Source organism: Rattus rattus, chromosome 17, assembly GCF_011064425.1.
Source record: "Rattus rattus isolate New Zealand chromosome 17, Rrattus_CSIRO_v1, whole genome shotgun sequence".
In the NCBI taxonomy this organism is placed as follows: domain Eukaryota; kingdom Metazoa; phylum Chordata; class Mammalia; order Rodentia; family Muridae; genus Rattus; species Rattus rattus.
Genome location: NC_046170.1, coordinates 27,169,824 through 27,187,984, shown reverse-complemented (window position 1 = coordinate 27,187,984; position 18,161 = coordinate 27,169,824). Strand labels below are relative to the sequence as shown.

Here is an 18,161-nt window from a genome sequence, read left to right as displayed (position 1 = left end):
CACAGGGCATTTCATAGCCGCTTGTAACTCCAGGTCTCAGTTATCAGACACCTTCTGACCTCTGAAAGCTCCGGCACACACAGTGCACATATGTACACTCAAGCACACACATGTACACTCAAGCACACACATGTACAAAATCAAACTTTGAAAAGAAAATAAGTTGCAGGTGTGGCAATGTTGGAGGAACTGGGGACAGGTCTCAGATGCTCAAGCCAGGCCCAGTGTCTCAGTCTCCTCCTGCTGCCTGAAGATCAAGATGTAGACCTCTAAGCCCCTTCTCCAGCACCATGTCTGCCTGCATATCACCATGTTTCCCGCCATGACAATAATGGACTAAACCTCTGAAGCTGTAAATGTCTGCCTCTCTAAGAGCTGTGGTCATGGTGTCTCTGCACAGCAGTAGAAACCCTAAGTAAAACACCAGGTCCTCTTCAAGAACAACAAATGTTCTTAAGCATTAAGCCATTTCGCCAGCCCTATAATTTTTTTTTGTTTTATTTTGTTTTGTTCTTTGGTTTTTGAGACACCAGTCTGGCCTCAAACTTACAGAGATTCACCTGCTCTGCCTCCTGAGGGCTGGGATTAAAGAGTATCCACCACTGTCCAGCTTAATTCTTTTTATAACCACAAACTGAAGTCCAGGGCTCACAAGATGGCTCTGTGGGTAAAAGTTCTAGCTATACAAGCCTGAAAACCTAAGTTCAATCCCATGTAAAGTTGGAACGAGAAAAGTGACTCCACAAAACTGTCTTCTAACTTCTATACATGAGTTGTGGCACATGCACACACACACACACACACACACACACACACACACACACACACAGACACACACACACAGACACACACACCACCACCACCACCACCACCCACACACACACAAATAAATAAAATATACTTTTAAAGTATAAAAAATGGAGTATGCTATTGCCCCCGTGAGTGCAGCTCCATGGGAGAGCATCTACCTAGCCCGCCCATGTTCCTGGTTCTAGGTCAGCACCACAGAAAATAAACTAGAATCAAGTCAGAGGCTGCTGCCTGCACAGATGCGAGAGGAAGGGGAAGGGTGCATTGCCACTGCACATTTCTTAAAGACTTGTGGGTTTTTAAAAGCTTTAATTATGTGTATGTGTTTGTATGTACATGTGACTGCAGGTACAGAACCCGGAGGAGGGTATTGGATCCTCTAGAGCTGTCCAACTTAAAAGCTAGGAATTGAACTCAGATCCTCCGCCTCTCAAGTGCAAGAGTAAAGGCGTGCATTCCCTGTCAGATTAGCCTACACGAAAGTCCCTATTAAAAAAATAGTGGTGGAGAGGCCTGGGGGATATCTCAGCTGGCAAAGTACTTGCCACATAGTCACGAAGACCCGATTAAATCTTGGCACCCACATAAGAAGCCAGGCTTGGTGCACAGACCTACAATACCCACCCTGAGGAGGTAGAAACAGGAGGATCTCTGGGGCTTGCTAGCCAGACGCCTAACATACTTGGTAAGCTCAAGGTCTCAAAAAAACAAAAACATAGTTGATGGCACCTGAGAAAGGACACTTGTGATTGACCTCTGGTGACCACATGTATGCATTCACATGAGCATACACATACATTTACACACATACATACACACACATACATACACACACATAAAAAGGGCCAACTCAAATGACAAAACAACTAAACAACTAAAACAGAGGCATGTCCCTGGTCCTAAACAATCCTTGAGTATGTTGCTGTGTGTTCCAGAAAGGAACAGAGCACAGGAGGCGCTAACCCCTCCCAAGCACCCCAGCGAGAACCATGGGCTCTGAAGGAAAAGCCTCAAGCTGTACCTAAGCCTCAACACCCCTACCCCTGGTCTCACTTAAACTAAATTCACTTTTACCCCGGTAGGAGAGAAAGGAGCCTTTCTTTCTACAGCAGTTGGCTGCCACATATGGAACTGCTCTGAATAGAGGCTCTATGAGGAAGGGTCTCCAGCCCGCAGGCATGGGTTAAGCCACAAACAGCGAGGAACAGAGCTGAGGATTTATGTGTCCAGCCAGCAGAGGTGCCCGAGGTAACTCAGATGGAGCTTCGTCACATCCCCAGCAGACACAGGGCATCTTCTGCATTCCTGTCCCAAACCTGGAACTCACACACGCACACGGCTCCTTTGTTCTCTTCCAGGGCTCAGACAAGAAACGTGCTGATTTCAGCTGGAGGCACTCAACATGTAGTAGGTCTCCTGAGTGAGAAAGTGCATAGGACAGCCTCCCTCCCTGAGGAAGAATTAGGGGACACAGTCCTGCATCCTACAGCCCTGGACCAAGCATGCTGAACTCTGCCTTCCTCAAGTGCCACAGATGGTCTCTAAGGGGCAGAGCAACACTCAACCTCTGGTCTGGTTGCCATATCTTCCCTGACTAGAGATGAATCATACATACTTTTGCCGCCATTGTTCTTCAGGACATTGGAGAGGTTGACAGAAGCAGTGCCCAGTAGTTCATTCCTCAAGGTATGACAGCTCCAGACCTTCAAATCTAAATGACTCTGGGCTGTAACATTCCTGGAAAACAAATAAGTGATTCATCACAGCCCCGCAGATGAGCCAGGCACCCTTTAACATGAACAGAATGCTAAAAGCTACCCTGCTGACATCTTACAGGGACAAAACAGGACACAGTCACACGCACACCTCACACGCTGACCTGTAACCCTAGCTAACAATGAGAGCTCTGTGAGCTCGATGACACACACACACCTAAAGAGGAGCACCATGGGGGCCAAGGGCAGTGGAGGGTACTGCCCCAGCCTCCTCCCCCCGCCTCCTGCATTCGAAAAGTGACAGACACCCTTACAGAACGATGACTTCATTCCAGAGAAGCTCAGAGCTCCCGATGCGCTTCCCAGTCTTCTTGGTCTCGCTGGGGAGTCCATCCACTGCCACCTCCACATAGGAGTTGATTCTGGGCTGGCGGCTGTGCACCTTGGGCTTTGCTGACACCACTGGATGAGACAGAGGAAAGGGCAGATGACTTAAAGGACTCCCATATGCTGCTTGGGCAGACAGTCTGGCTCCTTTTGGTTATTTCCTTTCAAAAGATCTTTTTTGTTGTTGTTTTGCTTTGTCCGCTTTTAAAAAAAAAACCTTTTGAGAAATTACATTGTGAGAGCTCTGTCAGAACAATGTTCGCTGTGAACGCTAGACAACCTCATTTTCATCCCCAGAGCCCACATAAAAGGCCAGTGCCTGAGTAATAACACCCAAGATAGACCACTGACCAAAGCATCATGTGCACACAAACACACATGCACAAAACCAATTTTTTAGAACAAGAAGAAAGGGTATAAACCAAACAAGAAACAAAAAGTATGAGTGTACAAAACAGCCTGAACTATAAAGCAAGATCACTCCCACCCTAAAAGCACATGAGACAGAAAAGTGCTTTGCCCAATGGCCTGTACCCGTCTCCACAAATCAACTTTTAAACGATTATCACAAAGTCCACTGCATGGCTGTGTTAACTTTTTACATTGTTGAGACGACTGCTTACAGTTCTTTGCTCTGGGACAGTTAGCACAAACATGGCTCCTAAGAGCAGCTGAGCCTCCTTTAAGGTTTGAGAGCCCCAGGGTCCTGGAAGCCCTCAGGGACTTCCTGCACTGCTTCTGAGTATCTTCATTTGGCCACACTGCAAAGTAGAGTGCTGTTTCCTCACTTTTTGCAAGCCACTAAAAAAAAAATAGCCTAAAGATAATCACTAAGATTCAACCAACAGTTATCACAGACACTGCAAGGCATGCACCATATGCAGCCCCACAACTCATGAAGTGGGGATGTACTGTCTCCCTGACTGTACCCAGGAGGTCACTGAGGCTAGGATGGGGACATATACCTGCAATCCCAGCAGCTGAGGAAGAACACGAGTGCTGCAAGTTCAAAGATGGCCTGGTCTACATGAGGCGTTCCAGGCCAGACAGAGATACTCTTAAAACTCAAAACAAAAAGGCCAGGCAAAGTCACTCATGCCGGTAATCCCACTGACTCGAGAGGCCGAGACAGGAGGTTCATCTTAAATTCAAAAGTCCACCCTGGGCTACAGGAGTATGGGGTGTTGGGGGGAGGAGTGAGGTTCACCTCTCCAGTTATATACAGAGGGAGCTGTGAACCAGCATGTGTCCCCCAGGCTGACTCCACCCCAGCTGTATACTATTCCCAGGCTCGGCTTATCCCCTCTGCTGCTTTTCTCCATGGAGCAGTAAGGCTGAACATACTCCTCGGTGGTCAGCTACCTGTACTACTTGTTCCGTTTACAGCCCTCATGTGACTCTGTCTCTCTGTCTCTCTCTCTCTCTTCCTCTCTCTCCCTCGCTCCCTCTCTCCTTTCGCTCTCCTTTTTGTTTAGTTTGGTTTCTTTCCTGGTTTTAAGCAGCAGCATCTTGCCGTGCAGCACAGGCTGACTTGAACCTACTACTCAGCCAAAACCGGCTTCTGTGTCCCTGGTACTGAGATTACAGGCAGATAGCACCATTCCTAGCACACAGCAGCACTTGTCATAGTCATGCATCACTAACTGGTAAAAACCCATGGAGCATAAGCCAACAAACATCACCTTCCATGGGATACCTATCCCATGGCATTCATGACAAACAGTGGGACTTCCAGGGCTATTAGAGGGAACACATCTAGACACTGTCCACCCTGTGCCCAAATCAGAGGATAGAACTGATGTTTCTCATACACCACCCCGATAACAAGACTAACCTCCCCATCTGGGAAGTTAGGCTCCTTCCCAGATCCTTTAGGGAAGTGGCAAGTCCTACAAAGGTCTACAACTTGACAAAGGACATCACCCGCTGGGTTCTTTAAAGCAGTAGTTACTCCAAAACCCAAATGCTACAGTAGGGAAGAAATCAAGAAACAAAACAAAAAAATTTGGGGGCTAAGAGTCAAGCAACAGGGATGGGGCTGAGAATAAAGGTTTGTCACAGACATTAGACTTAAGTGGAAAATGTACTGCTTTGCATGTACAGCAAGGCTAGCTGACGCCATCTAGTGATGAGATAGGAGCACTGCACACCTTACCTTATACAGGACCATGCTTTAATCTGCCCTAAACAATTTCCTTAGAAATCAACAAGTCCCTGCCAGGCCTGGCGGCATACACCTTTAGTTTTGGAACGCAGGAGACAGAGCACTGTGGATTTCTGTGAGTTCAAAGTCAGTCTGGTCTACACAGTGAGCTTCAGGCTAGCTCACCAGAACTACACAGTGAGACCCTGTCTCAAAAAAGGGGTCTGGAGAGATGGCTCAGTGGTTATGAGCACTTATCGCTCTTGTGGGGGACCTGAATCCAGCACCCACAAAGCAGCTCACAAGCATCTGGAGTTCCAGTTTCAGGGACTGATGCTCTTCCGGTCTCCACAGGTACCATGCATGCATGTAGTAAACATATGTGTAGTAAGCATACACATATGCAGGAACACACGCATACCTAAAAAACCTAGGGGAGAAATTGAAATTCCAAGTCTGTATTCCACAGCTGAGCCATCTAAGTTCCAGGGAGCTGAATTAGCTTCTCTGAAATCAGCGTCAGTAAACGGCAGGTCCGAGGCAGGAACCAGCACTCCCCCCAGTCAATTCTCTCAGCGCTATCAGGACAGGCCTTTTGTTTTGTTCTGATTTGGGTTTAGTTCGGGTGTCTGAACTCTAGCTTTTTCCCTGGTTTGGTTTGGTTTGGTTTGGTTTGGTTTGGTTTGGTTGGTTTGTTGGTTGGTATGGTTTGGTTTGAGACAGTGTCTCATGTATCCCAAGCTGGCCTCCAACTGTCTGTGTAGCTAAGGATGACTTACATCTCTGGATTATGGGATTGTGGGCACACCCCACAACACCCAGTTTATTCAGTAGGACTGAACTCGGTCCTGCGCTGTGCATGCTGGGCAAACTCCAACAACTAAGCTACATCCCCAAGTCAAACTGGCAAAAGTCTGAGGCCTTAGGTTCAGTCCCCAAGTACCTTTAATATAGGTATGCAGGTGTTAGCCTAAAAGAAAATAATAAAGGGCAAGGGGGTGTGCAGATGTGAGCAACTTAGCAGGGAGTGGGAAAGGCCTCACTGAGGGGTGACTTCTGTGTCAAGACCGAAGCAAGCTAAAAGCAGTTCACTCAGAGACGGCAAGGGCAAAGGCCCAGAGGCAGAGGCAGAGGCCTGCCAGGTGAGTCTGGCATACACCAGGTGGCCAGAAGGGCTCAGGAGAATGAATGCACAGGGTAAGAGGGCACGCAGGAGAAGACAGAGCGCATCAGCTTCTGCTCTGAAATGTAGAGCCGTGGCTTACATTTTAACAAGATACTGGCTGCTATGTAAGCAAGCGTCAAGGAAGGAAGACAAAGGGCAGAATCAGAAAGGCAGGTCTGAAGACCTCCCTCCAGAACAGAGTGCTGTTGGCTAGGGGTGGGCAACAGGACTGGGGAGGAGTGCTGAACACTAGGTGCCAGCTTCACTGCTGGGCAACATGAGTGATCAGGAACAGTCAGAGCACGGTTCCAGACATGGGCACTCTCTCTGTTCCACTCTTGGAATGGCGGTCAGGCTATTGAATACTGGGAGTTCCAGGGAAGGTTTAGGCTACAGACACCAATCTGAGAGTGACCTTTTAATGACGCCACTTAAAGCTATGAGGCTGGATGGGACCGCCTAGAGCATTAATGTACAGAGGGGGAGCCCAGGACACAAAGGAATCAACCTCTCAGACCACTTTAGCCAAAAGTTCTATTTCCCACATCCCCATTATCTGCCTATCTGTGTGATAATCTTCTGAGACAAATGCTACATTCCTAAACCATTTCAAAACACCTGACTCTCCAGACAAATGTGCCTCAAATACTTCATGCAATGACACTCACCTTTCAGAGTAAGCTGAGACTTCTCAAAAGGCAAGGCCACCCCCGCCCGGTTGGAGCTGGCAGACGCCATATCATCACAATGGAACTGCAAAGGAAGCAGAGTGCAGGGTTAGACAGTGGCTGAGGAGGACATGAAAGAATTCAACCCAGAGAAGCTGGAGAAATGGCTCTGAGCTTAAGACCACTGTGATCCTTGCAGATACCTGGGTTCAATTCCCAGCACCCACACAGTACTTCACAACCATTTGTAACTCCAGTTCTCAGGCCTGATGCCTTGTTTTCAACTCCAAGGGCATCAGGCACGCCTGTAGAATGCAGACATAGATGCAGGCAAAATATTCATCCACATAGGATTAAATAAATAAATCTTAAAGATTAAAAAGGAAACCTCAGTCCCAGGACAGGTATGATGATAGATGCCTGCAGTCTGTATGACAACACAAATTTATAATCCCAGTGCTTGCAAGGTATAGGCAGTAGACCGGCAAGTTCATTCTCAGCTGTACAGTGAGTTCAAGGTCAACACAGTCTACACAGTAAGTTCCAGGACAGCCAGGCCTACATATAGACATCTTGTCTCCAAAAATATAAATAAATAAGTAAATAAATAAAAAACCGGCTAAGCCAGCTTTTTTTATGGGCCATTGATCCTAAAGATCTGGTTGAACATTTCTCCAGTGATCCCAAATTGCTAATAAAGCCATGCAAAGATATCTGATACCACCTAACAGGCGTCTGTCACTCATGGGGCCTAAAAGTAGAAGTTCACCTGAAACAGAACTCTTATACTCAAATGTGATCCTTGGAACATCATCAGGTTTCATTTAGAAAATGCTGGTTTCCTTGAGCTGTGCGGACAGTTTAAACCTTACATAGTTCATTAAACAACATAAAAATCACAGTTGTCGGGGTTGGGGATTTAGCTCAGCGGTAGAGCACTTGCCTAGGAAGCGCAAGGCCCTGGGTTCAGTCCCCAGCTCCGAAAAAAAAAAAAATCGCAGTTGTCAGTGTCATCGGTGATCTCACCAGACAGGCCTCCAAACAGCAGAAGCTGTCAAGCCTGTCTCGGTAGAGTGGCCCAAAAATCCTAATTTTCTTGTAAGAACGATTTTGTTACTGGCAACAAATACTGTCAGTTGTTTTCCTTAGAATGTCAGGTTTGCTTCATTCAGTTGGAAGAAAATGTCTGCCAATTTCTCAAATCTAGTAACTTCAATTTGTTTCTCAGTTGTTTTCTGAAGGAAAAATCATATTTCATAGAAAAAAAGCAATAATTCTGTTCTAGATTCAAGACCATTCAAGACCTGCTCAAGTACTTATCTTGAGCATGCGACATACTCACACTTCAACAGAGAGAACAGAAAAAGACAACGCTCAAGAGTCAGATGGGCTGGCAAGATGGCTCAGCAGGTATGACACATGTCACACATGGAGACCTGAGTTCAATCTATGGACCTGAACATACACAGTGGAAGGAGAGAACCGGCTCCACAAAGATGTCCTCTGACCTCTGATGCCCTAACCCCTACACACTACACACACACACACACACACACACACACACACACACTAAGTACATAGGGACATAGGAGCTAAGCTATTCAGAGCATATACTACTCCTTTAGAGGACCTGAATTTAGTGCCCATACACACATCAAGCTGTTCACAACTGCCTATAACTCCAACTCTAGGGGATCCAACACGCAGGTGGCCTGTGCACAGACATACAAATAAATGGAAACTTTTAAAATATAAAAATACAGTGAGTTTTCGGTTGTGTTGTTTGTTTTTTGAGATATAGTCTCACTATGTAGCTCTGGCTGTCCTGGAACTCACTCTTGTAGACGAGGCTGGCCTCTAACTCAAAGAGGTCCTCCTTCCTTGGCCTCCCAAGTGGTGGGATTAAAGTTGTGCACCACCATAGCCAGCTCCTGCAGGAATGGTGAATGTGATATGGATTCTCAGCTTTCAAGAGTGGTGTAATGTCCCATTTTAGAAATAGACCACAACTTAAAAGGGCAGAAAGCCCCAAATAGTTGTGGGTTCTAGAAGCTAGCTAGCACTTCAGACTTTTCTCCCCCAGACTGTGGTGATGGAGAGTTTGAAGACAGCAGCACTTGTGGCTACAGCACCAATGGCGTCTTTGCTTTTACACCTTCAATGCAAGCGTAACCACAGTAAGACGTGAGTGACAAGTGAGTGTCGTTATGAAGTTTTAATGACGCAGAGTCTGGATATCTGTGAAAGTGTTGCTATTAAAGCAGCATGCGGCTGAGTGCTGTGGTACAAATATATAATCCCAGAGCTTGAAAGACAGGGGGATCACTGGGATCAAGGTCAGTTTGGGCTACATAGTAAGAGCCTCAAAAACATTGGAAGGGCTGCATGTGGTGGCAACACCTATAATTCCAGCAGCACTCCAGAGGTGACATGTTCGAGGCTAGTCTAGGTTACGAAAATAAACCAAAGTAAACCATCAATCCAGAGCTGTACTGATGACAGGCAAGTCCTCTGTCAGAGCTACACCTCTGACCCTAGATACTCTGCCTCCAGTGGAAACCTCCAGAATGCTCCTTAGAGGAAAAAACAAAAAACAGTACAGTATTCTACAGCTCGAGACCTTGTTACCACCTCACATGACTGAGCAGAGACACTAGGCACAACCAAGAGTTCTCATCCCTGAAGTGCTAGCTAGCTTCTAGAACCTACAACTATTTGGGGCTTTCTGCCTTTTCAAGTTGTGGTGTATTTCTAAATTGGGATACTACACCACCCTTGAAAGATAAGAATTCAAATCATATTCACCGTTCCTAATCTGGATAAGGGGAGAGGGAAGGGGAAAGGGAGAGGAGCAGGAAGAGAGAGAAGGACGCGCAGCCTAGGCACAGTGAACACATGAACATATACAGAACATCTGTGTGCCAGGGGATACAGGCAAGGAAACGTGACAGCCTGGAAAAGACAGAGTCACTGACACTAAACCCCAAGTTTCCTCTGCCAAAGCAGGAGGCACGGATCAGGGGGTTAGGAAATGAAACTTTAACTGTGTATACAACATTTATCTTTTAATATTTTAGATATTTTTAGATTTTATTTTATATATGAGTGTTCTGCTATGTGTACATATGTGGACCATGTGCATGTCTTGTGCCCATGGAGGCCAGAAAAAGGCTTCCGAATCCCCAGAACTGGAGTTATGGATGGGTACGAATCACCATGCGACTGTTGGAATCAGAACCTGGGTCATCCGGAGGAACAACTAGCAGTGGTCTTAACCATTGAGCCATCCCTCCAGACCCAAGCCAGAGTTCTCAGGATAATTATCTCAATGTCTGAGCCATTTGTAGGTCTGAGCATTTTTTCTAAGTGAACAACAGTTTTAAGGGGGAATGACAGTGTATGAATACCCTGGGGTCAGTGCTTTAACAGATGCAAACCCACCATTCGTAGACTTTAAAATCGTGATGTCTATTTGGACACTCTCTTCCCTAAGGCAACTGAAGTAAGGGTAGTTTTTGAAGCAGCTTATTCACCTGACCTTTGTTTGGCCTTTGGTCCAAATGAAACTTGGAGCCTTCTCATGGATTTGTTAAGGAGGAGAAAAACTAAGTATCTTGATCTAAAACTAATAGTCTCCCCCCCCCAAAAAAAAACATGGAAAAGTGCTAAAGAAAGTTCAGGAAGAACAAACCTAGCTGAGAAGATAGGAGAAATAGTCTCCAAAACACCACCAACACCATCTCTCTCCAGTCCTTCATAATTACAGCCTGCCATTTATGAACATTGATCTGTTATTATGTCAGCTTTGTCTGCCATTCCAGATCCAATTAGCCAGATGCCACTTGACCATTGCACGGTAAGCTATGTGAACTGTAAAATCCTCCAATGCACACAGTAAAAAAATCTAACCACAACTATAAAGTGAAGGCAGACATCAGTGTGCTGGGTGTGTCGACTCACATCAGTAAACACCACACAGGCGGTCTAGCTAGATGCCAGAGTTTGGGGCTAGCAGTGGGCTATACCACAAGACTAAAGGAAGCTTGTAAAACCCGAACACAGAATGTGTTCCACTTCTGATTCAGAAACACAAACAGATGACTAGTAACTCTTTCCAGCTAGTTATGAGGACATGTTTACATATACATCAGAAAGACAGACAGAAGGGGTTAGGGATTTAGCTCAGTGGTAGAGCGCTTGCCTAGCAAGCGCAAGGCCCTGGGTTTGGTCCCCAGCTCCGGAAAACAAAAAAACAAAAAAACAAAGAAAGACAGACAGAGTAGGAGGGAGGACACAGGAAGAGGGAGAAGAGAAGAGAAGAAAGTCAGGAAAATGGGATTAGCTTATGTGCCCAAGACAGGCAGGGGAGGAGGGAGACCAAGGGCTAGATATTGACTTCACCTCTGCAGACAGTAACAGGCCAGTGCACGGTGGGGAAGACACCAACCAAAACTCCTGTCCTTTTCTAATTGAGCAGATTCACACAATGTCTAGATGGATAAAATGCATTTTAACTGAACTTACCGTCCATGTAAGGCTTGACAAGATTTTTAAGGTTTTTTTTAACCCATGTGTGTAAGCAAATGCACTGTGTGCACTCGGAGGCCAGAAAGGGACACTGTGCCATCCTCTATCTCTCCTTCCTCCTTTGAGGCAAGGTCTCTTCTTGAAGCTAGGGCTCAAGTTTTATTGGCCAAACTAGAAGGTAGCAGCTCCCAGTAATGCTCCTGTCTCGGTGCTGCCCCAGGCGGGGGTTCAGGCATGCCAGGAACAGCAGCTCGTTACCTAGGTGTGGGTCCACGGTTCAGTCCTCCTGACTCCATGCTAGGGTTCCTAACTCCCGAGCTCCCTCTCCAGCCCCATGTTTTGTTTTTTAAGACATGGTCTCCTGTAGTTCATGCTTGTCTTGAACTGATCAACCTTTATTTAAACTCAGGAGGCAGAGGCAAGTGGACCTCTGAGTTTGAGGCCAGTCTGGTCTATAAAGAAAGTTCCAGGACAGCCAAGACTACAGAGATGAATGAATGAACTAATGAACGAACGAAATGAGTGAAAAATGAAAAAGAAATAAAAAGACTACATGGGGAGTAGTTGCTGTTCAAAGTCCCCTGCCTACCCAATTATACAGGCAGCTGCCCCTCCTTAAACCCAAGAGGAGAATTAACTTTGTTTCCCAACAGACTGAACTGAACCACTCTCTTCATTGAGGTCCTAGCACACAGATCAGTACATTGGCACCTCAAACTTGGTAATGCTGGGAATGTGGCTCAGCCTAGCACAAGAAAGGCCCTGGGTTCAAGCTCCAGCACAGAACAGAGCCCAGCTGGAAACAAAAGGACACTCAATGACACGTGGTAGTAGAGGGGAGGAGAGGAGTTGGCACAAGCTTCTTCTTTTCCCTGTATCCATCCCTGCAGAACACCAAGCCTAGAACTCAGGCTTATAGTCGCGTGTTCTACTACTGAGCTACACCCCAGATCCTGCACTATCTCAGGATCCTGACTTGGCCCCTGTAGGATACAGAGGCTGCATTTGAAATAAGAGTGAGTCATCTTTTGTTTATTATCCCATACATTTATTCTCCTTTTTGTTTCTGTTTTTTGTTTCTGTTTTTTGTTTTGTTTTTTTGTTATTTTGTTTTTTGAAACAGGGCTCCTCTGTGTAGCCCTGGCTATCCTGAGCACGCTCTATAGACCAGGCTATCCTCAAACTCACAGAGATGCACCTGTCTCTGCCTCGAAGTGCTGAGACAGAAGGCGTGCATCACCACACCCAACGTATTCTCTTCTTTTTAAAAGATCGTACATGGATGCAGTGGTGCACACCTTTAATCCCAGCACTCAGGAGACAGAAGCAGGTGGACCTCTGTGAGGTCAAGGCCAGCCTGGTCTATATAGTAAATTCCAGGACAGCCTGAGCGACACAGAGAGACCCTGTTTTGAAAGAGAAAAGACAGATTCTCTTTAGTCAAGATTGAGTTCAAACTTACTATGTAGCCTTGAACTTCAGATCCCCTACCTCCTTAGGAAATGCCTTGGATGACAGACACATACCATCAAACCTGGTTTGTAAGAAGCTGGAGACAGATCCCAAGGCTTTCTTCGAACCTACTACGCTCCATCCCTCACTCCAAACTCATCCTTTTAAGGCACATAATTGTACTGGGTTTTATTAGCTGTGGAGCTGGGCTGGCACCACCTCTGATTCCAGACCATTTCATTACTTCCAAATAAACCCTATCTGTCAATGACCAGCCCATCCCCACCCCCAGCTCCCAGCCGATGTCAATCTATTGTCACAGTGGATTTGCCTACTCCAGACAATCCATACAAATGCAATCGTGTGACCTGTGTGTGGTCTTCTTTCTAACTGCTCTCTTAAATAGACCGTTGTTTCTGGTCACTGTAAGGCGTACCTTTCCTCTTGTGGCTGAATGTTGCCCCATCGTACAGCTACACCTTTTACTCATCTGTTTGTTGTGGACATTGGGTTGTTAGAACCAGTTGATTCACTGTTTTCTCTCCTCCTTTGCTTGGATTTTTAAATATTTACTTATTCATTTTTAATTCGCTTGTATGCACACATACATGAGTTCTTATGTGCGTGTAGCTGTCCAGAGAGGTGCACTGGTGTGGATGCCCTAGAACTGGAATTGCAGGCAGTGTGAGCCATCGTGCGGACCCTGTACTTGGGGCTTCTGGATGAGCAAGCATTCAGTGAGCCGGGCCTCCAGATCTGCTTCTTGTTGTTCTCCGTGCTTAGGATGTAAGGACGCCAGGCCTGACCCGTGCTAAGCAAGCCCTGCCCCTCTACACACTGCACACTGTGCCACACGGTCAGTCTGCAGTCTCCACTTGTCTTTACTTCTGTTTTGCTTTTAACTTTACTTTTTGGTTCTAACAAAATGTCCTCAAACTCTTTATGGAGTTGAGGATGAGTTTGAACTCCTGATCCTCCTGCTTCTAGGACAAAGTTCTGGGTTATTCCTGGCTATGTATTATAACAAGGTTCCAGGCCAACCTGGATTAATTAAGAGAGAGAGAGAGAGAGAGAGAGAGAGAGAGAGAGAGAGAGAGAGAGAGAGAGAACACAATACTTTAAGTTCAGCACTCAGGAAATGGGGAAGAAAGGAGCAGGATTTTAAGGCTAGTAAATTTGAGGCCAGTCTGGGCTACATGGAACCTGTTTCAAAATTAAAAAAAAGAAAAAAAAATTAAAAAAGAAGACTCCTTTAATCCCAGCACTAGGAAGGTAGAGGTGGGAGCAAAGCACTTGTCTGGCACTAGGTTTAATACTCTGTACTTCCTAAAAACAACCCCTACACACAGAAATAAGCAGTAGTGCAGGAGGAAGAAGAGAGGCAGAGCTAGCCTGGCCTAGTGGTATAGGTCGTAACCTCTGGCTGAGGCATTAGAATAAGAAGGGGCCAGCCTACACTACAACAGTGGGTTCAAAGCCAGTCCGAATATCTGACTGAAACCATCTTAGGAGAAAAAAAGGAGGTGGGGCAGCACCAGGGTTCAGAATACTGTGCTTCCTAATATGCACAAGGCCTGGGTTCAACCCTAGCATCCGCATCCTAAACAAGAGAGAAACAGGCAGGGCATGTGTGTAAGTAAAGACCAGTTCTGTATCCTCTTCTAAAAGACGTGAACAGTCTGTCCCATAGATCTCTCCTTCCCTTCCCACCCTCAAGCCTGTCCAGATTTTTCCAATACACATGACCGCTTCTTTCCCAGCCTCTTTCCAGCATCCAGCACTGAACTAACTGTCTTCCACTCACCAGAGGCCCAAAGTGAGAAGCAATCACATTCCAAAACCTTTACCAAACAGCATGTAAAAACCAGAAGGGGGGTTGGGGATTTAGCTCAGTGGTAGAGTGTTTGCCTAGGAAGCACAAGGTCCTGGGTTCGGTCCCCAGCCCCAGGGGGAAAAAAAGAAAAAAACAGAAGGGAGTTTTCTGCTGGAAAGAGGCTAGCAGCATTAGCCACCTCCACCACACAGTCCAAGTTTAACCCTAAGGAGGCCAAAGTGGTGCACCTGAGGTATACTGGAGGTGAGATCGCCTTGGCTCCCAAGACGGACAACTGGGGATGGGAAGGTCTGAGGCTGAGGGTGAAACCAACCACTCAGAGCAGACAGACCAAACTGAGATTGCACGTTTTGTCTCTGCTTGATCTTTAAGAAGCCACTAGGAGACAGAAAAAAGAAAAGAAAAAAACAAAAAAACAAACAAAAAACCACTGAGCACAGTGGAAATCTCATTTTTGATGTGATTGTCAACACCACCCCACAGAAGAGACACCAGTCTTCACCTAGAGAACTTTCTGGAACTACTAAGGAGATCCTGGGTGTTGTGCAGCCTGTGGGCTGCCATGCGGATGGCGGCTGTTCTCATGACATCATAGATGATGTCAGCAGTGGTGCAGTGGAATACCAGCTAGTTAGAAAGCACCAAGCTGATCAAAAACTAATAATACTCATAGAGGGAAATTATCAGCTAATAGTAACAGATGGCAAAACAGCTCTCAGGACAAACACCATAGAGAATGCATGAGTAACCAAAGGAAGAGACCCGCCCCGAGTCAAGAGTCCTGCATTGCCTAGGGATTACCCTTGGTTTCTAAACCAAGGGAGTGAAGAGAACAGGAACTCACAACCTTCTAAACAGATTCTAATTGGAATCGAAGGAACAAGATCGTCCCTGAGAACAAGATGTCAGCTCTTAAGTTATACAGGGACTCAAAAGCTCACCTGGGCCAGGCTGATGAGATGGCTCCAACAAAAAGGTGTTTGTTGGCAACACTGACGATCTGCATTCCATCCCACATGGTAGAAACAAAGGGCAACTCCTGAAAGTTGTCCTGTGATCTCCACATGTGTGATATAATCTGATCATAATCTGACTTGATGTTCATGAATCCACTATCTTCCTAATGAAAACTTCAGATCCCAAGACCAAGACTGGAATCTAAGGGTCACCCATTGTCTTAGTTAGGGGTTCCATTGCTGTGAAGAGACACCATGACCATGGCAACATTTAACTGGGCTGGCTTCCAGTTTCAGAGGTTTATCATTATCATCATGGTAGGAAACATGGCGGCATTCAGGCAGACATGGTGCTGGAGGAGCCCAGAGTTTCTACGTCTTGATCCATAGGCAGCCAGGAGGAGATTGGCTATGTTTCACACTGGGCATAGGTTGAGCACTTAAGGCCTCAAAGCCCCACCTCCACAGTGGCGCACCTCCTGTAACAAGGTCATACCTCCACATAGTGCTACTCCCCAGGGGCCAAACATTCAAACACCTAAGACTATGAGGGCCAAACCTATTCAAACCGCCACACCCACCCACTACAAGGTTCCGTTTGTGTTAAATCTATAAGATAGCAGGCTTGGTAAAGCTGGTACTTTAAACTTTAAAAACCCATTTACTGCCCTGCCTGCCCTTCTCTTTCTATCCTTGGAGGCTCGTAAACTGATTGCCAACCCAGAAAGTCAGAAATCCCAGAAGCTGGCACTTGGGCTGATTTCAGACGTACTCCAAGACAGCCATTGGAAAACAGCCTTCCCGACTAGAGCAAAAGAACCCTCAGCTTGTTTTCAGAAGGGCCTTTCTTTAACACTAGCACTTGGGAGGCAGAGGCAGGAAGATCCCTTGAGTTCAAAGTCACCCTTGCCTACATAGTGAGTTCTAGGACAGTCAGGGCTACATAATAAGACCTTGTCTTAGCCAGGAGAGGGTGGCACACAATGTTAATACCAGCACTTTAGAGGCAGAGGCAGGTGAATCTCTGAATTCAAAGCCAGCTGGATGGCCAGGGTTATACAAAGAGAGAGAGACCCTGTCTTGGAGGGAAAAAGTGTGTATGTGTGTTGGGAGGGGGTCATCTTTATATGAAAGAGAGACCCAACTTCCCTGCAGTACTTAGGTGGTCTTTACACATGGCCCAGTGTTGATGGAGACTTACTCTACAAGTTCAAGCTCAATGGCAACATTCTTCTTGGACATATATTTACACTCCTCTCTGGGTGACCTAGTCCAGTCTCAACTCCAGGCTACATAATAACAGCTGCCATGTACACATCTCCTGCTCCTGTTCGCCACCAGACTTCCTCATCTAACTGCCCCAGCATCTTCTCCTGGTTCATAATAGGCCTTGTACAATCAATGTGAACAAAACTGAACCTAGGCCCTGACTCCCCCACAATCTCTCCCTATGCTTTTGTTTACTGAGACAGGGTCTTATGTAACCCAGGCTGGATTCCACAGGATGATAACCCTGACTGAACTCTAATCCTCCTCCAGTCTCTGCCTCCTGAGTGCTGGCATTACAGATGTGTGCCACCACAGCCTACTTATGCCGTGCTGGGGATCAGACCCCAGGCTTTATGCGCACTACGCAAATACCCTACCAACTGGTCCACATCTCCAGCTCTTTTCCCTCATTTAATAACAACTCCATTTTCTCCCTGTTCATATCCAAACCTTAGGAGTCACCTTTGCCTGCTCTCTCCCTCTCACATTCTATACCCGTCCTCATTCGCAGGTCCTACTGGCTGAGCTTCAGAGTATATCCCAGTGCATTTTTTCCTGTGTGACAACGCCCTCCTCATACATCTTTTTGCCTCTACCCTGGCTCCTCTTTCTCCTCCTCATAACAATCCCTGCTGAAAGGCAGGACAGTATCCACTCCTCAGCTCAAATGCTTCACTCATCCTGTGAAAACCAGCATTCACACAAAGGCCTACAAGGCTTTCCCTGACCTGCCCAATGTTCCCTCCCACACCCCAAACCCTTATGAACTCATTCTCACCACTCACTTAGCCTTCTCTAGCCACATTGTGTTCCTGGCTGGTCCTCAAACCTGTCAAGGTGCTTCCCCTTCCAGCCATTTGATCTTGCTTAGCCCTTCGCCTGGACTGCTCTACCCACACTCAGTCCTGTGCTCCGTGCCTTCTCCCCTTTGGGATCTTCAGACAAGAGCCAGCACACCCGTAATCCTGGCACCCAGGAGGCTAAGGCAGAAGGAATATCAATTTAAAGCTAGCCTGAGCTACAATATAAATTCCAGAAAGTCTGAGCACTGACCAAGTGTGAGACCTGCCCCCATAACTCCCCAAAAAGCAGTGCTAAGATTATAGGTATGTGTTACTACATACACCCTGCTGAAACTCATTATATTGTCTTTAACATAGTAAATATAAAATATTACCATTCATAGCATATATTTATAGATTACATTTATATGATTTTACTAGAATATAAAAACA

General features: G+C 46.3%; 1 protein-coding gene across 1 annotated transcript in view; it reads right to left on the bottom strand.

Annotated features, from left to right (window-relative positions):
• The window catches only part of Wwp2 (WW domain containing E3 ubiquitin protein ligase 2), a 105,633-nt gene extending 98,675 nt beyond the window's left edge, over positions 1-6,958 (bottom strand). The window contains 3 exon segments of the mRNA XM_032887400.1: positions 2,426-2,547; positions 2,840-2,987; positions 6,889-6,958. Of these exon segments, the coding sequence (XP_032743291.1) occupies positions 2,426-2,547; positions 2,840-2,987; positions 6,889-6,958 (340 nt within the window).
• Positions 6,959-18,161: the final 11,203 nt, after the last annotated feature.